The sequence below is a fragment of the Anoplophora glabripennis genome, unplaced genomic scaffold (genome assembly GCF_000390285.2).
Source record: "Anoplophora glabripennis isolate ALB-LARVAE unplaced genomic scaffold, Agla_2.0 scaffold126, whole genome shotgun sequence".
Lineage (NCBI taxonomy): Eukaryota > Metazoa > Arthropoda > Insecta > Coleoptera > Cerambycidae > Anoplophora > Anoplophora glabripennis.
Window position 1 is genome coordinate 947988 of NW_019416477.1, and position 24000 is coordinate 971987.

At 31.1% G+C, this 24000-nt stretch overlaps 1 protein-coding gene across 1 annotated transcript in view; it reads left to right on the forward strand.

The window, feature by feature from the left end:
* The first annotated feature begins 1936 nt into the window (after positions 1-1936).
* Positions 1937-24000, forward strand: part of LOC108906185 (laminin subunit alpha-2) — a 110667-nt gene continuing 88603 nt past the window's right edge. Inside the window, exon 1 of the mRNA XM_018709390.2 lies at positions 1937-2600. Coding sequence (XP_018564906.1) covers positions 1937-2600 — 664 coding nt within the window. The remainder of the gene's footprint in view (positions 2601-24000) is intronic.

Here is a 24000-nt window from a genome sequence, read left to right on the forward strand (position 1 = left end):
AAAGCAATGACATTACTGATGTGACATTCCATTAATCTTATCAATGAAACTGATTATATAGTTAATTATTATCAGTCGGATTAAATCCACTTGCAGTTGGTACCAATAGTTTTGGTATAAACCTTACGTATACTATTTACAAATTAGCTTATAAAAGCAATGTTATAAAATTTATTAAAATATATTGTCCTTATATGTCATAGTTACTATTCATACTAGCCTGCAATTGCAATTTTCTTTTTTCTTGGAAGAAGGCTTTAATAGTATATTTACCAAAAAGTGTATAATCCTATAAAAATTTTAGGCCAATAAGTGTCTTGTTTTCATCATTTAAGCAATACCAGTTTACGCCTTGGGTTCTAATGTACTACAGCAGGTCTGACAATGGTTATTTAGCCTCGGTAAGGCCTTTGACACTGTTAATCACTCACTATTATTCGCTTTACTAAGATCAATTGGTGTACATGACAAAAGCTTGCAATTATTGGAGAGCTATCTGATCAGACGTAGATGGTTGTATTAGATACTACTGAGTTCCAAAGGAGAATTTTATGTGGAGGAGTTCTCCAAAGTGCTATTTTGGAACCATTATTACTTAATTTGTATATAAGTTATTTTCTTCTTTGTGAGATAGCCAAATAAATACTAAATGAAGATTAAAAGATTTCATGTGAGTTCTCAAAGCAACTAGTCTGTCTCTTTCGATGTAGAAGTAGATGGGCAACAGACGGTGTATATGCGACTTGTAACTATCTCCATCTCTAAATATGTCTACCAAGAGTTATGTGAGTTATGTTAGTTTTTCTTAATTTAACTGTTGTCCACAACCAGGTATACTATGATTCGGAATGTGCGAGTTTAATTTTTGGAATTAGAAAGTTTCAGTATATTTTATATAAATTGTCAGATAAGAAAAATAGGACATTTTGTCCTCTTTTTTACCTTTTTATTTAAAAATGGTAAAGACTAAAGTTTTAACGAAATTTTCTTACGGTTTCAAAGAAATATACAAAGTCTAAAAAATATTGAGCCGATTCATTGGTATGTAGGCATCTTTAACAGAATATGTAAGAAAATAAATGAAAAGGGTATTGGAGTACCTACAACATTTTCAACCCATTATAAAATCGTTCTAAAATTCTACATTTAGCTCAACCCATCTTTAAAAATTGTTAGTTCGTACCAAAACGCTAAAGGCTAATCAAAAAAGTCGAGATCATTTTCATCAAAAAATTTTGTAACGGGGTACCTCAAAAACAACAGCTTCAAGGGTAAACATATAAGACACCCCATATTTTTTACTGGTTTTAGCGTTACGCTCTGTATATAAAGTGACTCATGACATCATCGAAGATTTTTTGTGCAGGTTGTTCACCTGTTCGGCGAAGGGGCGCTTACACGCTTCTCAACAAACCGATTGTAAAAATTATCCTAAAATATAAAAAACGTGGTTAAAAAACGCGAGAGCAAAAACGGCGTTTACATTTATTAAAAACGCCGTAACGCGGTGAGGTCGCCAGCCTTCCATTACTAGCGATCATCAAAATCACGAAATTTGCAAGTAATATCGGGTACCATATAAGAACAGTACCTGAAGATCTTCGCCTTTGAAGCAGATAAGGACCCGCGGTTCGACTGCGACACGCGAGAGTCGTTTCAGTTCAATCTCGCGAGCAGTGCCGGCAAGATGCATTCCTCCGTTTAATAAATATACCGCGCGAACACGTGTGATAGTCCCTGTGGCTTCGCCGGCTTCGAACAGGTGATTTAAAGATCGAGCGACGGGTTTTTCGAATCAAAATATGCGATCGATCGAAATCCAGTGATACATTAGCGCGATATATCTCCTTGCGTCGATTAGAACACACGGTTAGACGTTTAGTGATCACGGTAATAGCTATGGATTTATCTGAAGGCAAGAATACAACGTGAAAATATGAGGATAAAAAGTGTTGTATTCGTGGGCGCCCTTACGATATTCCTAGTTGTTTGTGATGTACACATATCCGAACATAACAGATATAATCCCAACATTTTACATCAAGACGATAAAGAATCTACAACCCCATCAAGAACCCGCACCAACATCGACTATAATAATGAAGGTCATACCACCCACAAGCAGAACAAGAGAAGCATGCTGACCAAATCAGACAATGAAGATATCCCCATAGATAAAATCCACAATAAAGCCGCGCGCAAAGTACGGCACCACCATGGCGAAAACCCTTCAGAAAAACCAGTAAAGACTCCTAGGAAAAGAAAGGGTAGGTGCAGAAGATACGCGCAGCGCTACTACCAACCCTACCAGGGTATGCCTGTGTATGTGCCAAAATACAACCAACAGAATTACCTGGCACCCAGCTACGTACCCCCGCAGTACGTAGTGCCGTCCTATTACTCGTCCATGTGTCGGAGTTACTGTGTTCCTTGCGTAACTTCAACGTGCCGCAGGAGATGCCCCTATTTTCCTGGCAGCTCTACTACGAAATCCACCCACCCTGGGACGAAGCCTACTGCCACGATTACGGTCACCTCTGCTGATGTGACCAAAACCAGTACTAAGCCTACTGCGACTATAACAGTCGTAACTAAACCACGTAAGTGATTAATAACTCCTACAAATATCTATTGTGCATGAGCCTCAATATTATAATATACGGAGAATAAATATGTCCAATGATTCTGTAAAATGACAATACACCCGAAACTCCTTATTGGTGTCCGGTTTCTTCTATGTAAATATCTAGTTATCCTCAGGTCACGGCGTATAATTTCATTGGGCAGTTCGAAATAACGTAGTGTAAAATTACTATTTACCCGATAAGAATCGAAGCGATTAAGCATTTTTAAAAGTATTATTATGCTAATATAGAACCGGCTAATCCTTTGCGATACAAATTATGTTTTTAAATTTAAAAAAGGATATCAAATTTTAATTAACTCAGTGCCGCTTTATAATTACAGGTACTTATATCCTCCTAAAATTAAACAAGATGTAATCGTTTACTTCATAATAAAAAAAAAGTTTTTATTTGTGTTTGTCTTGAACAATTTCTTCAAAATACCGGAAGAAATAAAATTATATTGTTTGTAGTAAAGGTTACTCATCGTTCTATCATAGATAGTCCAGTAAATGAAAGTAATACATGTAAATCAAAAGGTAATTCGTTTCAGATTGAAACTTGATTTAATCGTTAGTTTAGGCAAAAAGAAATAATATTTCCCAAAAAGTATCGGTTTAAAACAACAAGATCATTGTTTTTAAACAATGATTATAATGTAAAAATTACCAAAAATTGAGTTTTTTAGCTGTACTTATCAAAAAGCGCTCTCTAACAGGAGTTTTTGCTTTTGTTTATACTTATGGGTTTTCAAAAAACGCTTCATTTGAGACCTGCTAAATTAAAATCCTTTATTGTTTAAATAGTTGCAAAAAAACAGCGAAATATGAATTTGCTATAAATAGAAGAAAAGAGCATAAATCGTCTCTAAACTGCAGTAAAAGTTGTATTTTGTTACGCTTAAGAAACCCTGAAAATTTGGTAAAAAAATATTTATTTGTTTACGAGTTTTTGCATTTGTTTATTTGAAACAGCATTTTTTCAATTGCAAAAACGCGGTCGTCAGCGTTATTATAAAGGGCCTTATGAGGGCTCATTTGTTTCGTCTTATATTTTCAAGATATGCAATTGGAAATTGTAATTTCATAGGCTAACCTCCTCAAAACGGCGTATAAACAAATAGTGTAATTTGTTTATAAGGTTTTTCGTTAATAATTTTGCGAAGAATAAATATTTTTTAAAGCCGATTTGATATTCCTAATCCTGGTAATTTTCACGAATTTAAAAAAAAATTGTTCTAGGACCATTTTTAGCCGAGATAGCGTTTTTTTTAAATTCATAACGTTTATTTAGTTTTTAAGACTTGAAATTTCGGGAATAAATCAATCAACCCGTAAACTAGTAATTTTTAGTAATTGTTAACCATTTAAAAAACGTCATCCATAACATTTTTAGGTACACCTGGAATGTGGTGGGGGAAATAAGACAGAAACGTTCCGAGACTTCAAATCTTAACTGCCCGAAAATTTTGCGATATCTCCGGTAATTGTGGACCAATTTTAACGTTTTTTTTTTTAATCTGGGGTAGCGCATAAAAATAATAACAACTGCACGGTCCATTTTGCAATAATTAATTATTAATTTGTTATAAACTATGAATTTTGTAAAAAAAAAAATTTTCGCATTTTTTCGAGAAATAGTTTTTCACAATGGTACCAATAAACAATTTTCTTAAAGAACAATATTTTTATGTAAAAGAAATCAGGAAATGACATATTTTTTACGTATAAAATTTATTTTAATGAGAATCGAGTTTTTGGATGTAAATGCATAATAGTATCTATTAGGTATTTTTTAACATTAAATTACATATTATATTTTAAAAAGTAAGTAAACTAAAACACTGCATTTACAAATTTAAAGGCGTTTTCGTTGAAAACGGTTAACTTTAGAGATATTAGAAAGGTATATCTTTTTTAAGCAGAAAAGTTGCGGGAAAATATTTTTCCATTTCGAAGTGGCACAAAAAAGTTTTGGCAGTTTAAATGCTTCCTAATGGTCGCTTGTGGCGCCCTCTAGAATCGTCAATAAATTCGAATTTCTCGTCCCAAAAAAAAACCCGAAAACGAAATTTAATGAAATTAGCTCGAAGGAGTCGAAAAATGTTAAAGAAAATGTTATTTATTTTTTCAACTTTGACAACCCGTAGTTCCACTATTGTCACTTTTTGGAGTAAGGCAAGTTTAATTAAATCGACTTATTTTGAGCCGTACTATATCTTGTGGAGCGTTGTACAGACCCTTTAGAGACATCCTGTATAATAAACAAACTTAAAAGAAACATATGAGATAATTATCAAGTATTCTATTTGGCGCCAGATATTTTTAGATCTTCTTAATCCAACGTTTGCCTAAACTGATAAATGAGCCCATAGATAAACGACTTAAAATTGCATTAACGTATTGTCTGTCCGTGGGAGATGATTTACGAATAAATGTAGACCAATAACAAAGCATATTACAAAATCATCATTCACGGCGACTACTTTGACATTTAAACGGCAAGTTCTACGACCTCTAGGAGGCTGACCTATTCGCGACTAGAAACGAAAATAATCCGCGGTTTGCAAGTTCATTCACTGAAAAAAGTGAATGGTACAAATAAAGATACACGTAATTTTGTCAAGTTCCGTAGATGTATAATAAACCTGGGTCGCGATTAATACATTGATAGATTCGATTCAAATTGTGATTTTTATGACTGTTAAAACTTTATAACTTGACCTCTCAGTATTTATTTTTATGATGTATGCATAAATTAATTTCATTTTAGACTTTTACTGTGCTTTGAAACAAAAATAAACTGGTGATAGAACCAGCACGCCAATCCTTAGTTTAAACAACTTCCTTTCATCATCGGTTAAAAGTCTGTAATAGATTTAAAAACTGTACTGGGTGTTCCATTTAAACTTCCCAATGTGATATATCCAAAACTGGATTCAAGTTCTGTAAAAAATGTTTTTTTATAATGCATATAAATTATTGATCTACGGGTACATGCGCCCAATTTAAAAGTATATAAATTTTAAATATTATAATTTAAAATTTCTCCAAATATTTGGATTTATAAAAATTAAAGAAAAATACTTTTTACTAAATAAGATATTTGACTTTCTGTAAAAGACTTCAGTGACTTTTTCATTGTGATGAACCTCTAAAACGCAATATAATTATCGCAACATCTAAATAAAAAATGAAGCCTTACTATAAAATATACACAAAAATGCTCGAATGAAAATTATTAAAACATACCCTAATGAGGCAGCAAGTTTCAAACCTCCTAAATAAACTAATGGGACGAATTTAAAAAACTAGCAAAATCGATTAATATTATAATAAAAGTAGAATAACAACACGCTGCCACTTATAGCAAATGACAATAGTGATATTATCTGATAGCCACAGCAATCAACATTTTGTTTTCATCGCCTACTGAACTCAAAGTTTTAAATCCCTGGCACTGCTACGAAAACCGAAAATACAGACCTGCAAATTATGCCATTTTTCTCAAGAATGGTTTTCTGTATGTTTCTAAATACTTAGTTTCAAAAAGTTTCAAAAAGTCATGTCTACGTTACGAATAGTAATTTTAATTGTACTCAATAGTGAAAACATTTGTACGCACCACAGAACGCAACGTTGTTTACAGATCTTAAATACTTTTTTTGGTTTTCCAGACGCCTCCAAATTATGATGCCAAGTTGTACCGAACATGAAACATAATATCAGATAAATTTTTCATTTTCTATTGTTTTAAACTGTTGCGTGCAGAAATCCTGACGTTTATTAATTTTTCGCGCAATATATTAAAACAGTTAATAAATAAAGTAGCTGTAATAAATAAATCATGCCTGAACATAGGAAGAAATATTCAAGGAATTTGCAAGCATCTGAGCCATTGCTGCACTAACACGGAATTTCCGCGATAAATAGATATAAATGAAATCCGCATCGACAAAGAATCTATGCAAACGCGATCCATAAATGTCCTCACAGTCCTTATATATATCTAGTGGTAAAGTAGAACGCATATGTTTCCACATTTTGCAACAGGCAGTATATTAGTTCATGTGGCGAGTTTGTTCGAATCGTGCTTCGAAACATTAAAAAATGATGTGATTCAACCCAAACATTTAACAGATGCTGCCGGAAAAGGATTTCAACACAAAAAATTATCCAATTTCTGTCGACTACTTTGATCCACATCATTAAGTCATTACTGACATTCAACTGAAAGATGAAATACAAATTTTTTAATATTAATGGCTCTGGTATTTTTTTAAAGGTATATGGCAAATAGGTACTTAAGTAGGCTATGCAATGTCTGAAGTTGTTTCTTTGTCATAATTAGTTATTTGGTATTAGAAAATACATACTCACATTGACGATAATTTAGAAGAATTTTAGAATTGACTTGAATTAACTTAATAATTTTAAAAGAAACATGGAAGAAATCTTTATAAAGACAACAGAAGTTCCGATAATAGCTTGGAACAGAATTATGAAATATGTATTTATTTACTTATTTATTTATTTATTTATGGGTACACTGTTCTACAGGTGTAAAAAACCAACTACAGAACAAGAGGGTAAAGAGAAAAAAATTACAGAAGCAACATTAAAAGGAAAAAAAACAACAATGGATAAAATACAATAAAACAAAAACGTGCTTAAAAACTATTTTGTTATTAATATAGCATCAATAGCAAAAAAAATTGTATACAAACACATCAGCTAAAGTACACTGATTTTTTTTTGGTAGCCCTAGAATTAAGAATGATGTAAATAGGTGGGCTATATTTGTACGTGGCTTAGAAAAATAAAAATTGACCCCCGGAATGTAAAAATTAAGTTGATGCAAAAGATTTGGACAGTCAATGTGATTATTCAAAATTTTAAGTAAGAGTACACAGTGGCACTGACGCCTTAAATCGAGATTTTTCAACGAATGTGAAAGTCACATTGTGGAATACACCATCTATTTTAAAATTTAAATATTTAACAAACATTCTTTGTACTGCTTCGATATTATGTAGAAATGATTTATAATGAGGAGGCCAAACGGGTGCAGCATATTCAAGATTCAAGCTTAGATCTAAAAAAGAAAAAAATTCAAAATTTTTAGCTTGTTTGTTTAGATAAAACGTTTACTTATTCTAACTATAAAATCATACGACTTACATTACTTAGATATTATTTTTTCAATGTGCGAATTAAAATATAATTGAAAAATAACACCAAGATTGCAAAAAGTGTTAGGTCGAGTAAAGTAACACCGCTAAAATTATAGTCAAATATTATTTTTGATGATTTTAAAGTGTAAGATATTATGTTACACTTCTCAGTATTCATAGGAAGTCTATTCGATTGGTACCAGTTATTAATTTGAATCAAATGATACAATCGTATCCAATCGTCGATGTTGTTAATGGTTGAGAATATTTTTAGATCAGCATTGAAAAGTAATTAATGAAAAGCAATTGGTTATAGCATTAATAAAAATGTTGAAAATAGGGGCCCTAAGAACAGATCCCTGTGGGACTCCAAACGTGGCTAAGTAATCCACAGACTTACACCCTTTAAGTAGGACACACTGAAATCATTAGACAAATAAAATTCAAATAATTTTAATAGGGAATTCGAGAGACCAAATTTATAAGGCTTTGACAGTAATATTCCATGGTCAAATATATCGAATGCCTTTGAAAAGTCTGTGCAAATAACATCTGCTTGCAATTGTTTATCCATGGCTACAAACCGTGTAACTGTTATTAGGTTAGAAGTTATTGATCTACCTTTCATAGATCCATGCTGATGAACTGAAATTTTATTACCGAGACTATGGTAAATGCGACTGTGAAGTAAATACTCAAAAATTTTACTGAAATTACAAAAAATAGAAATTGGGCGAAAATTAGATATATGTAGGTATGTGTTATAGGCACAGATATTTTTCTATTTTATCTACTTCAGTTCATTTAATTTTAAATTGTAATAATAACAATATTAATAACGAAACTAAAATTCTATGTCAGTATTTTGCAAAATATTTGCAGTATCTATTTATGTACGAGTATACTGACCTATACGCGCATGGGTTTAACAATGTAACACCTGTATACTAGAAACTTTTCATTAAAATTCAAAAGTCGTTAATCCGTAGAAAGCTTATGTCGAACTGAACAAACTGCACACGGATTTTCATGTGAGAACTCAAGAATGATATCATTGGAACACATGCCTCTTCTAATAAAAGTTTCTAAACAAAAACTCTGCCAAATAGGAGCCAGTCATCTTACTCCTACAGACTGCAAATTTATTAAAACAGACATCACATAACTTTTTTCATCTCATATCACTGTTTCCACCACGCATCTTGGGCAATAAATTTTAATTGTCCAGCCATTCTCTTTGGATGGTTAGAATCGTTTAATATAAAAAACTATGCAGAGCAATTCACTTAAGACAAAACTGTTTGGAAATATGTAAATACAGCTGTAACATTTGATACTTATGTACCAGACTCACAATTGGTATTTGGTTACAAAATCCAAACACACAAAAGAAATAAAGATTCCTTTATGTCAACTTATTTAATACGCGGAATCATGCGACTAGATTTAAATATACGAAATATCCTTGAGGTCCTTGGACCCGGTGTACTTCTCAGATATAACTCTTGATTAATTTTTATATAACGGTTCACTGAACCATAACAGATTTTGTCACAGTTCGGAGGAATGGAAAATTTTATGACAACAATGGCTTAAATAAAATATGTGTCAAGTTAGCAAAAACTTAACGAACTCACTAAATTTTATACAGGGTTTTATGTAAGTGCTGCTTTATTTCTAATACTCTAAAAAATTGTCGCCTCGAGTGCTATTGTAAGTATGTTTACATACACATTGAGCAACTTTGAACTGTATGAGTTTTAAAATAGGTATTAGGATATTTTATAGGTATCTATAAGAATACTAATATTCGATAAATATCAAAATGTTAGTGTCAGTAGTTGATTTATATTACGGTATCGATACAGCTGACCTAATGGAATGATGTTTTCAGTTAATCCTACGAAGAATATTTACCTGTATAACATAACTTAAAAAATCAGGATCCTAGTTTTATCTTCAAATTATTTAAAGTCAACCAACTTAAAACAGGTAGTTAATGGTGACATAAACTTTCGATTTTATCATTTAATTCACATGTTTTCTAATAGCGTTATTTTAAATACACTAAAAGATTTTCGGTAGGTAAAAGGGATTAGTTTTCACAATGAAGATTGATTAGGTTTCAGTGTTTCTATCGGCTAAATTTCCTTTACAAATTTTTTTTATAAAATGTCTGACATGACGGATAAAATTGATTAATTTAAGTAGGATAATTAGGCCTAACGTGACAGCCATAAAAAGCTAATTAAGATATTTACATACCGCATTCATAATTTGACTGACAATTCTAAACGACCATCTTACTATCACTTGTTAATCATTCACTTATCCCTTCCTGTTCAGGAAGTAGTTAAAACGAAAAAAACTGACGCACAGCGCCAGTTATGATGTATGATGTAATGTGTGAGTTTCATTCATCTGGTAAAAACAAATTAATATTGGTACCTAAATACTTAGTAAAAAATAAAAAACCTAATCTATATCAGAATATATCAAGGATTTTCTTAATTATTTTACCCTGTAATATTACATCCCTGCAAACACAAATTAAAGAGACGCATTGAGAACACACGAACAACGATTGAGCCGAAGATTTTACAGTAATTGTTTCCAATTCTAATCCATGTCAAGACAAGCAATTTTTTATCAAAATCGTTGTCTCCTAAATTTTGACAGAAATATTAGTAATATACAGGGTGATTTTTAAGTTGATACTTTCCTTTTAACACTGTATAGAATGTAAGAAAATAAGAACATTTGTCAAATAAAATTATGTCCCAAAATGCTTCGTTTCCGAGATACAGGGTGTTAAATTTTAAGGAAAAATGCCTTTTTTATCATAACTTTCCTACCACTCCAGATATTTCCACAAAATTTGGTACACTTCTTTTGACCATTAAATTACATTTTTTGATGTAAAAGTTTTCAAAAAATTTCTACCAGTGGCGTTCGAACAGGATTTGTATTGAATTGTTTTAAAGAAAAAAAAAGTACGCCACTGCTTTTTCTTAAAATCAATATTATGTTTGTAATACTGATTTACTTTGGAGTTAATTTGGTCTCTTGATATTTGTTCATACGACGAACCGTTTTCGTTTAAAGAAATAAAAGCCATTTTGATGCATGACAAAATCGCTAAAATCTGATATGGTGTTTTGTATGTAAAATTCGTTTTTGACTAATTTGTATTAAAGTAAGGCCAATTACTTACATTACTACAATTCAAATGTAATTGCCTTCGACTAAAATTTTCTTTAACATAAAATTAGTCATCAAAGGTACTGATTAATTCCCATAATAGCTAGCCTATCAAATTCTGGGATTTCTAGTGGCAATGTTAATATCTCCGCCAGTAGTTGACATAATACAGATTGTGCGAATATCTGCATTTACTTAGTTATATCACAAGCCCAATAGATACAATATTATATTTCTCGCAAACTAACGCAGTGCACTTTGAGAATAATTTCTTAAGAAGATCCAAGGAATCATCTCCTGAAGCATTTTTACGTACTTCGTTATTCCCTGTATATAAGAAGTGTTTCGTAAGTGGCTACTTCTAGATAATTCGGGACATTTTGAAAAAAAGTCCTTAAAAATCCTATACTTGCGAGCCTTTGGTTTCTGAGATACAGGACGCTGACATCTATGCATTTTTTTAAGTACCTAATGACAAATGATGTCAGCTGGATTGCATAATTGCTTATACTTCCTTCGTCAATTTGTCTTAAAATTAGTATATTTCTAGCAAATCGAATTGCTGCTTCGAATCTTGAAAAACAAAATTGCTCTCTATTTGAATAACTAAGGATTTCGTATTGTTTATACGCTGTTTTTGTTCTTTCAAGAAGTAAAGTCGATTGTGAAAGAAGCAGTGGATCAACAATATTCTTGATCACCATTTGCTTCGAGTGGGATTGAATGGTCTACCTAAGAAAATAATATTTTGCTATTACTTCTAAACTTTCACAATTAGTTTTGCTCTTTAAAGAAAAAACAAAAAAGTTCATATAAAACTTAAACGTTCAGTTTTTCGAGTAGAGACAATTTTGTTTTCAGATATTCGATTTTCTTTCTTTACTCAATATCTCGCAACATTACAGCAAATCAGTAAGAGGTAGTTTTTATGAAGAAGAATATGACATTAGTATGAACTCTAATATTGCACCTTTATATGTTTAATCTATATTTACCAAATGAAAATTTGCTGTTTGCATCTTTTCATGTAATGCTCAAAAACCAATCTAAAATGTATAATTAAAATAATTTTTTATCTTAAATTGTATCAAAAGATACATTCTTAAGTTTACTACACGAATTTAGAAAACACTGTACACAGGATTTTCGAAAGTGAACCTCTTTTAGATAAAAATAAGCTGATTTAGATCAAGTTAACTTCATACCATTTTACTTTTTTAATTGTTAGAGCCTTCAAAAACAATTAATTTTATTTCATTTTTATTAAGTTTATTTTATACATATAGAAGTCGCTAAGAGTAAGTACCTGAAGCAACTTGTTTTTTTTGGCATACTTTTTGTTGATAAAGATTTTCAGAAAACGCAAATATTTTATGAAGCATCACATTTTTGTAAAAAAGTAGGTATGCATGTTGCATCCCGCTAAAGTGCATAGTTTCACTATTTCAATATTCCACTTCAGGTATAGTATTTCAGAGCGTCGAATACTTAGCATCGTAATCTAATTAAACATTATTCTTTTGCCAAGTTTGCACTTTTGTTAAACAAAAATCTACTACATTTTTTTAGGGGCCTATAACTTGTGTTGGTTTTTGAAAGGAAATAAGTTAATCCGAATCGTAAAGAAAGTTTGAGAGAGAAACAAATTTAGTAAAAGAGGGAAGTTGAACTAGATAGGTTTCTGGACTAAGCTAGTTGCGGTTTTTATTTTTTAAATGAACTAATAAAAATGATATAAAACTAGATGGGTGAAAATTTAAAATTCGCTAATACATGCATTCAAGTGCATAAAATACCAGAAAAGTCAATCGTTTTATGTTTTCCGCCAAAAGATGATAACAACAAATCCTTTAATACTTCTATCATTACTTACTTATAAAGCATGTATTCCAGCCATTTATTTCTAATCAAGCGGTCTCAAAAACCAGTGTACACAGTTGATTGACAATCTCAAAAGATTCTCTCATTATATAGTAATTATTTATTTACATATTCTAACTCAAGAAGTAATTAAAACTGAAAAATATGACGGGCAACGCCAGCAATGATATATCACCGAACTGACGTGCGGTCGTTCCGACAACAATAGTGCGGTGTTTCGCGAAGATAAATTGAAATAATTAAATAAATTCAGATAAAGAAAGCTCGTTGTAAAATGAGAACAGGAAGAAGAGATAAACCTTCGGCACGATTTACAAGTTTGAGCACAAGGAGGTGGGTAAGTTCATTCAATGCATTCATTCATACTTTACCGGTTGTCTTTTACTCCTGTCTACACATGTATTGGAATTGTAATAAATTAAGCAACTCGTTCATTTATCTCTGGGTAGAAAACTAAGGCGGGTTAATGCCAGCTTGTTGTCCTGTTTATCGTCAACTTTCTTTTATAGATTGCAGTGGCGCAGTACCATGATATAAAACCATATTTATCGCACACTCTTGAAAACTGAACTACTATTATTACACATGGTGTTCCGCGGTGGGTGTATCAATTTTTACCAGCTGGCTATCTTCGTTCGCCTATGAAGAAATGATTAGGACTATTAAATTGGGTTAAGTACAGTGGTTATAAAAAACGTTAATAAAAATGTTTTGTGAATGTAATTTTTTATGCAATTAATGACAGATATGTTCAAATTTAATTATTTGCCACACTGAAATATAAGTTTCCTTATCCACCGATTTACAATCATTCAAGTTGTTTGTTCGTTATATTTTTAATAGGTAATTTTATTTTAATTAATCTTTTAAACAAGGTGTTTTACTGGCTTGGCTAGGTCGTCAGTTATGTTTATTGACGTTATGAAATTACGAAGAAGATAGCGATATATCTCAAGAAACGTTAAAAAACCTAAACCGACAACGCGGAAACCATTGACAACTGTCCAGGTATCCTGTAAATGTAAATCAAGCTAAGGTGTTTCATTATATGTTTAACTTTTGTACACGAACAGATAAATAAAAGATTGTTGTAAAATATTTTATAATATTGTGACTAATTTTATGTCCTGAGATCTACATCAAAGGTAGTATATTAGGGTTGAAATACGTCCAAAATTAGCGGGAAAGACACTTTTTATAAATCAGTTTTAAGCTGTTAAGAAGCAAAGCAACTAAAGGTGTTTCTTAAGTAGAGGCCAAAAATCCAGGGGCGGATTCTGTGGGCAAAAGTAAGCGTTTTTTGTTATATAAATGTGGGGTCTTAGGACAGCCATTGTCCAGCTACAGCGTGTCAAAAATAAAAAAAATCAGTTTTTAATTTCTAAACCGCTTGAGACAATTTAACCAAATTCGGTGTGCATATTTAGTAGTTTCTTACCTCTACTTAAGAAACACCCTGTATAATAAAAAGGAGTAGATTCTACTCTGTTCTATGAATCTATCTAAATTAAGAGAAATTGCACCTTTACAGGCAAACTAATACAGTTTGAAATATAATCGGAACTACTTCACTAATACAGATTATTATAATCGTTTCGTGGAATAGATAAATACTTAAATATGGATTTAAATCAACATATATCATTGTTATCGGCTTTGTTCAACTTAATTTGTTTGGAGACAAAAGCTTATAGTTATCTGAAAACTATATATACCTAAATGTAGTCAGGTGGTTAAATTAGGCAGTACTGAGTCCACTGCCTTCATTTTTATCTTAATTGTTTCCATTTTAGAAACCGTATTATTTAGTTGCTAATTTAAGATACTTTCCTACATTTATAGAACTCTAAAATGTACACAGACAAATATATCATTATTTTCCTAAAAATGATTACGGGTTAGTCCTAGGTTTTCCTAACTATGTAATGTTCTTTTATCAGTTTGCGTAATTATTGTATTCCTTATATGTTAGTTACTTGATATATATTTTGTTTTATTACGAAATACAAACATATACCTATTCGTGAAATATAAAAATGTATGATTCCAATAATAATTCAGTCCCATAATTTCTGCAGATTAAATTATTTTTCTCTTCCTGTTTTATCTAAAATGTCTACTACATACTTAAGTGATAACTTAAACAACTTATTGAAAAAATAGAAATGTACTTGCTTTATGTGGCTTACTTGGAAGCTGTCATAAATTTATAGTAATGATTTCAAAATATATACACAAGGTAATTTTAATTTTTACATATATTTTCACTTGTACATTTTGATAACCGCTGTCCATATGAAAGATAGTCATGTATGCATGTGCACCAATGAATTGTGAGTTTGTTAACTCATGTGTCAACAAAATTATATAGAGTAAGTTCTCTTTTAGTTTCATTGAAGACAATTTTTATACAAATGTATTTCTTTTTTTTGCAAATTCTTTCTATTCTCTTTAGAAACATATAGAAGGATTTATATATTTCTAGTTATTAAAAGGTATTTAAATTCATTCACATTCCAATATTTTACACTATCTTATACTTACCATATAATTTCTTTCTTTAATCTTCTACTAGTTTATTTTAGAATAATACAAATAAAGTTAGATATTAGTTTAATAGTGATGAATTTAATACTAAGTACAATATAAATTTACTGATAAATACAGATAGCTTTTTCCGTCATACAGATAAACTGAAAATTCATCGACTAACTGACTGAACTGACAAGTATGAAATTTTAAAATGCCTAAAAATTATTAACAACAATCATCTTAAATACTTTCATAAGATTCAACTAACTCAAATAATCTCAGTACATAACAAATGACATCACAGAAATCATTCATTAGATTAATAGAACCACAGTAAGAAAAAAATCAAGAGCTGCGTGGGGCCATTCTACAAACGCCAATATTTTCGATTAACTTCGTCAGCAAGCTCAAAAGTTTTCAGCAGGGGGCCATAATAATATCATTAATAAAGATGTTACAGCGGGAAAAAAGTTTATTAAACGGAATGATTGAGACAAACATGGTCATGAAAGATATTACGGTGGACAATAACAAATAAAAAATCTATGCATTCATGGCCTACAGAAAAACATCGTTTAATAATATAAATAATTGCTAGTGGGAGGTCTTACATAATATTTTCGCTAAACAAGAATTGAGTGACTAAATGAAGAATTTAAAAATCATATGTGCTACTCATTTATAGTATTAAAAAATAGCTAATCAGCACAGTAGGTTTTTGAGGTGTCCGGTAAGCATCTACAAATCTCTCGGAAGCATATAACAGAGGACACAGTAATATTTAGACTTCCTGTAATTTTTGTTTCCTCCTAACAGGAATGGTGAACCGCGAAGGAGTACCTAGAAAGATGTTGGGTTCTAATTTTAAAACCACAAGTTTTGATATAGTGTATTACAGATAAGACACCATGATTTTATGTAATAATCGATCTTTTACTATTCCGAATCTCCCGAAACAGATTATATTTTTTCAAAGTTTTAACAGAAATTTCCGATCAGACTAAATATATTATTTTTAAATATGTACTATGATGACTTTTCTTCAAAAAATACGTTTTTCATAAAAATTAAAAGAAGTCGTTTACATAATAATAAAAAGGAAGAAAATAGTGAACATCACCACGTTCAAAATCAACGCCCCCTCACACTTTTTTTGTTTTATGAATATTTTCCTGGTACATATAAAATAAAATTCCAGGATTGTTATAAATCTGATTACAGTTCCGTACTATGCCCAGTAAAAGTTATTTTCTAGTATTTGCGGGTGTTGAATAAATGAATTCTTTGAATAAAAGTCTAAAGGCAGGTTTCCATTTGTGTCAAATGCCCCGTAACGTAACACCGAACATGTTACGTTACAGCTAGTGGAGACGGAAAATTGTTGCATGGTACGTGTAACAAATTTGACACGCGTAACTAATCCGGGACGAACCATCAGTTGTCGGTTTTTAATCGTCGCATCAAAGGGATGCAACAGTACTTTCCGTCACATGTTGAGACGGGGTTACCCTTTTGTCCGTAACGTTGCCTGTTGCACATGTGATTTTGTCTTATTTTTTGTTTCGTCAGTCTTTTGTATATGGTCTGGGGTCAGTCTGTTTTCTGCAGTGACTAGGAAGAGTGTGATTTTGTTGTTTGTGCCATGAAGTGGAGTAAAGAAAAGATTTCCATTTCTTATTCTTCAAAATTGTATGATGAATAAAAATATACGACGCTACTGCTAACTGCAATTGCAGTGACAAATTCATTATTACAGTCAGGTTCACACTGCGAGTTTATGTTCCTATGTCGTCACCGTAACCTTATTTTGTTACGTTACGGAATGAATGATACGACCAAAACCACACATACCTTCGCAGCGAACCGTGTCACCTTTTGCAACAGGCCGTAACATGTTCGTTGTTACGTTACGGAGCATTTTCACAAGTGAATATCCGCCTTAATAGATTTAAGTCCGGCGGCCTAGGTGTCTGTAATACAGGTCTGTCTTAACCTACCCAAAGATCACTAAAATTGTTCGATGTAAAATTTTGAAAAATTATGTGTTACGGCCAGTTCATTACTTGATATGTTATGGTAAATGATTGGTTTTAACATCGAATTTTGGAATCTGAAATCACAGTTTTGTCGAAATATATAATATGGTTTCAAAGTAAAAAACAAAAACGTAAATCTCTTGGTACCCCTAGTGTTATTTTGACTTCACCTATATTATCCCGATACTTAAATAATAACTTAAAGGACACCTTGTATATTTAAATCAAAATGACTTATGTACAGAGTACAGATAATGCACTTTCATACGGATTTGTTATTCTTTTTCTACAAGGGAACTACCTATGTAGCCAGTCCGGGAGCTCTTTTGTCGAGCCACTCGCAAAGTTGCCACGTCCAATAATGCCGTCACCAGATCGTTGACAATCATGACGACCACTCGATCGCTATCCGCCGCAGCAGTTGACATTCTGTGTACCCAAGCCTTTAGCAAACGAAAAGGTAACTCTCTACATCTTTCTTTATGAAGCGTTTTCGGACATATGATTCAGTTTAACAGATTAGAAAAAATAAAGGACGACTCTGGAATGTTATGTGCATGTGCCCCATACGGTCGCTGATTCTGAGATTTTACTGTGTATAATAATTGACGTTAAAAATATTATTTATTAGATCTTGTTGCAGGCTTTTTATTTATGTGTATACAGAGTGTACGCAAATTTCACCAACAACGTTTGACAGCATATTCACGGCGATAAATAAATACGATCTACGAAAAAAAAATTAAATAAAAACTTTTTGGGTTTTGAGTTACAGGCCTTCAAAGTTGTGAACAAAAAAATTAATTTAATTAATAACTTCATAACCCTTTTACCGATCGCGTTAAAATTTGGAACATTTATTTGGACCATTATTCGCTTTTTCTATGTCTCTCTGCAAAGAACGTCGGCTAACTAATTTGTTCGTCCTCAACAAACTTAATTTTGGCGTGGATTTATATTGACTTCTCTATAGAAAAGTTTCCCTGTAGTCTCGTCTTAAGCCAGTGACATGAAATCCTGTGCCAACACGTCATGAACCAATGCACACTGCAGATATTCGAGACACGAGTATATACCGGCCAAAGGACTTGATCTCCAGATTCTCAGTTTCATCTGAAGAAGAAATCAATATATCTCTCGAAACGCCAAAAAGTCTAAACCGACAGCATGACAAACCACGCAAAAAATTGTTCAACAAATACAGTTGCCACAGAAGCCTACAGACCAAATATCTTGACTGATCCTTTTGGCGCAAGGGTTATTTATTGAAAATGTTTCTTTCTTTTCAATATCGCAGAATTACCCAAGTCTATTAACAATGTGTGGAGAACCTACTAAGCTTGCTGTGAATCTTGAAAACGTTGGTCAAAGTGAATGAATGGCTATTAGCATTTGGCTCATGAGAAATTAAGACAACGAAGGAAATTGTAATCATAACATGTATACGCGTCGAAGTACGTTCTGAGATGTTTTTGCAACGTTTACGTTAAATAGACGATCATCTTATATGCGCTTTTCGATACAAAATTAAAATTCTATAAAATTGTAAGAAAATCTAGGCATCAACTTGATGCACTTAAATTATTTTATATTATGTTCTATGCAGTTATTTTTCTGTAACTTCCTGCTCTTTTTCCTTTAGTGATTACTTTTCAGTTTCCTTATAATACAATTTAATCATCAGTGCCATTCAAAAAGTCTAACAATTGCTCTAAAAGACGGTGGTTTGTTCAAATTAATTCAAGTTTAAGGAGGAAGTGACGCATTGTAACAGACTATTTATTAAGCAATTACGTATGTAAAGCAACTGTAACATTTTAAAATGACTAATTCAGTTTTAGATTAGCGACAAATCACAGTGTTAACACCTATGACGCGCGATTCATTGTCAAAGATAAATGCGCACAAAATTATTGTTGCCGCCTGTGAACGAGCTGTGCTACCGTCTTCATCAACAGAACCCACTAATTATTTCTGGCGTGGCTCTATGCAACCGTTTGGCCCAACTTTCTTTTATGTTTTACTGTCACAACCAACGGCCGTAAAAGTACGGGGTGGTCAATGTTGGTTCGACGAGAGTTGTGGATAATCTGAACTGGAAAGTATGAAAAAGGAATCAGACGGCATATTATAATTAAAAATTATTATCTTAATTAATATTGAGATAAAAATATATGCGTGTTTCTTATTGGATGAGATAATAATTTTGATGTCTGAAGCAGAGATTTAACAATTTGGAAAACGACGGAAAAAAATATTTTTTTTCAAAATTTTCCAATAAATTTGATAAAATTTAACAATTGAAGATACAATAAGAAATCAATTTAGTTTCAGTTCTCTGAAAAAAAAAAATCAAGGGTTTTTTTAACAAAATTTCAGATTTCAATCTGATACTTCTGATTCCAGAGCAACATATTCTTGATTATTCTGAACATACTCAGAACTTCTATCAGCTTCTAAGAGCAAAAATGATGTAATGATTTGTTTATTAAAATATTTTCTAAATAATATTTTTTAAACATATAGTAATGTATCCGAAGTTGTCCGTTTTTTTTTTCAGTTTTTCTGGGGAAATGAAGTTGTTTTTTTTTCATCAACACCCAATTTCAGATATCTGATCGAAATGGTAAAATGGTTATGGTTGAGCATTCACTGCATAATTAAAGGCATCGACAATTTCTCGAAAAAAATTGAAAACATCTTTATATTATTTGGAATCTAAATTTTACTGTTTTCTAAGTTGAAAAAAATAATAATAAACATGCAAGTATAATCCTTGAAAAAAAATGTATTGATGAATGTTTCCGACCGAAATGTCAATAAATATCTACGACATAAAAATGAGTTCAAATAAATTCACTTGATGTCAAAACATCTTTTAAAAAATATATATTATTAAGTATATGTTTTCCTTGAATAAACCAGGAGGATGATAAAATTGACCTCTGAATATTTTATACTTATTAAAATATAAACTAACGAAAATACTTTCGATTTCTCTTCTCCGGAAATTATTAATCAATAAATTATGAAACTTTACTCCAATATAATTTTCTAAATAGAAACATTAGTCCATTCAATTTGGAAAATAATGCATAAGATTAGTGCCACCAATAAAATGCGTTAAGTATACCAAATTTCCTTTCCTTCCTGACATTTTTTTATGAACTTTCAGCTTATAGCAAAATTTTAATTTGTTTCAATTTTTTATATCAAGGTAGTTGTCACAAACAACTTCAACAGATTTTTTTTTGCTATAGTCATAGTCTAAATAAATTTTTGTGGATAAACAAATACTTAGTTAATTACAATTAAATACAATTTTAGGAAAAAAGTTAAAATTCCTACTTTATTAAAAATTAATTAAAGGCGATGCAATGTGTATTTAGTGTCAATAATTCATTCTAAAACCATTTTGATTGGTAATTGATAGAGATAATGAATTGAATTATTACAAAATTTGTAATTCTTTAAAGAATTCGTTAACTGTTAAGATCACTTATTTGAATAAATAGAGGAATATTAATATAACAGGAAATAACACTACATATTGCTGAAATAAAAAAATACGGATATAGAAAATCAGGCGATTTGCTTTTGTGAATGTTAATTGGCAAAAAAATTTTTAAGCAAAAAACAGTTGGCAATATCAAACTTTTCAGAAGTTGATTAATAAACGTATGCTTAAATAAATGGGTTCCCTTGTGATACATAGATATGTCATTTGTGAGAGAATCTTAGTCATTATGACTAAAATTGTTGAAGTGCTTGTCCTCGCTTGAAACTAAAATTAATAGTGTCCGATATTATCGTAAAATATTTTTTTTTATAATTTTATTTTATTTTACTTATTTTATTTTATTATATTTATTATTTTATTTATCTCTTTTTCTAAAGAATCATCCTTGTCATAACCATATCATCATCATTGGTTCGCCCTGTACCTGCATATCTTGCGTAATATTTGTCACCGTTTATTTTTAGGCCTTCCAGTGAAAACGTCTCAGATATATATCATCTGGCTCATTTGAGAAGTTAAGATAATAATCTTATTCTTCTGTTGAATATTTTTACAACGTTAGAACTCCTTGTAAAATAAACAAGAAATGTTCCTTTTTAATCTACCAAATTATATAATGGACTGGGAAAGTCGAGGAGCTGCTAATTAACGTTCCATCGCGATGACAAAGTGTTAATAACGATTTCGTCTGGCGTAGTTGGTGTGGTAGGCAGCGTACGATTTCTTATTAACCATCTCCTTGACCATCTCTTTGTATTTCGATGGTCACAGAACTTATTACATAAGACGTAAAAGTCTAAGAGAAAACAAAGACCTCGCTTTTGTCTCGACGCAATCGACGACAAAAAAAAGCATCAATACTATTAACATTAATCGCTAAGAAGGTAATCGACCATTTACATCAATTATGTTAATCTATTGTATAATTCAGTAAGTAAGTAATTTGAAAAATTAATTTATGGATGCACTATCACCGTTTACTTAAAATTGAAAAATCTTGAAAGTCCGCACCTATGAGGATGCAATAGGATTTTTAGAAGATGTAGAAGGATTTATTTAAAACTTCGAGGATGTACAAGATTTACCAAACAGATTTACTGAGGACTCACCGGGGCCAGGGATGCACTTGATTGAAATCATGTGCATTGAGGTAATTTCTTGCGGAGCTCCCTTAATTGTGAATCTATCTTGTCAATATGGTCAAAAAATAATTTCTAAATTTTAGTCAGAAGTGTATCAGGCTGAGCAAGTTGTGGATAAATATTGCTCCAACTTTGCTACCGTACAAATCTTTCAACAGTTTAAGACACAGATGACATTGCATGGCTAGATTAGATGCGTGCAATAGAGCTGATGATAAATCATACAGTTGTGGATAAAATCAATTTTGACCAACATCGTATGGAGGACATGCAATTGGTAAACACTTATGAGAAAAGATAAACGTGTTTATTTTATTTCAAATCATTTTGGCGTTATCCTTAATAAAAATTATGTAAATATCGAAGTCTTTTGGTGTCAACGAGATAGCATTACGTTGGACAAAAATTGTTCCAGGGCCAAAACAACTCATATCCGACTATATGCAAATATTTTCTACCACAATGTCCTGTTTGGTAACCCCCTCAAGTTTGGTAACACCTTTTGTGAAACACGCTGTATAAAAACTCTCAAAAATTACTGTTTAAAATATAAATTTATTTTAAAAGTTACAATCTATAGAAGTCAATGTTTAGAAGTATAGTTTAATTATAATTTTGACAAAACATTATTTTTATGTTTCATTGGTTTTATTATTTGATAAATATTTTTTTAAGACGTGGCTCTCATTTCAAATGATTTACGATTCAGTACAGTTTCATGTCATGTGACAATTTTTTAAATATGTTTTAAATTAAAATGGAAAATTAATGAAATGAAATGAAAATGATGAATTAAAATAAATAATAAAAAATCCTTAAACTGTTTTACGACAAAATTTTTCAAGTTTCAAATTGAGTCTATACAGAAAAAGTATGTAAGCAAGTAAAAGTATAAAAGTTAGAGTGAACATTAGTTGAAGGCCGATAAATTTATTAAGGAAGCAACGTGATTTAAATTTTTCACCCAAAGAAGCTACCCTTGAAGTGTGGCCCATTCGCTTTCGAACGCCCTATGTATATGTATCATAACCGTAAATGTTTATTTTACACAGGGTGTAAATAAATAGGTGCAAAAAAAATCAGGGGGTGATCCTTGTTGAAAAATAAGGTGAGTCTTTCATATAAAAAAATCTCATTTGAACATCTGTGAAGATACAACCGCTTAAAGGGGGTGCCAAAAAAGTTATTTTTAATTTTTATTTATAAAAAAATTAATATGGAGACCCTCTTTTGCAAACACCATTTATAATTACAGCTGGATTTGCACCGTTTATGACTAGTTCAAAAAACACTATAATGTTAGGAATTCGTCAGCAGCACACCGTAGATAAAAGACAATTATATTGTTATAATTTCGCAGTAATTCAAGTTATACAATAATGAATATATATATTTTGTTATGATTGAATGTGTGTATGGTTTTATATGTTAGCGCCAAATTAAATTTTATTAGTTTTGATATTAATTTTGATTAGATTGGTGTATTGTGTGTTGTCTATCTTTGCCCTATCTAGCTCTAGACTCTATCTCCGTAGTCGGTTCTATGTTCTATCAAGAAACCACACCAAGCACAGCTACAAAAACAAAAGGTTTAGTAATAAATGTATTTATTATAAATTTTTTATATATGTCAAAATTTGTCACTCTACCCTCTTAAACACACTAGTAAATATATTTTGAAGTATTTTACAATGTTGATAAAGCCTTATACAAGAAGTTATATTACTAATCTCATTAACTTAAATTTCATGCAATACTGGTTGCATATCTTAATACACTGTAGTAATAACTTCTTGTTTAATACTTATTAATTTTCTCTACTATTAATATTTAATTCTACAAAGACTTGGCCAGTTTTAAATAAATATGAAGTGATTAGATAAATTTACTT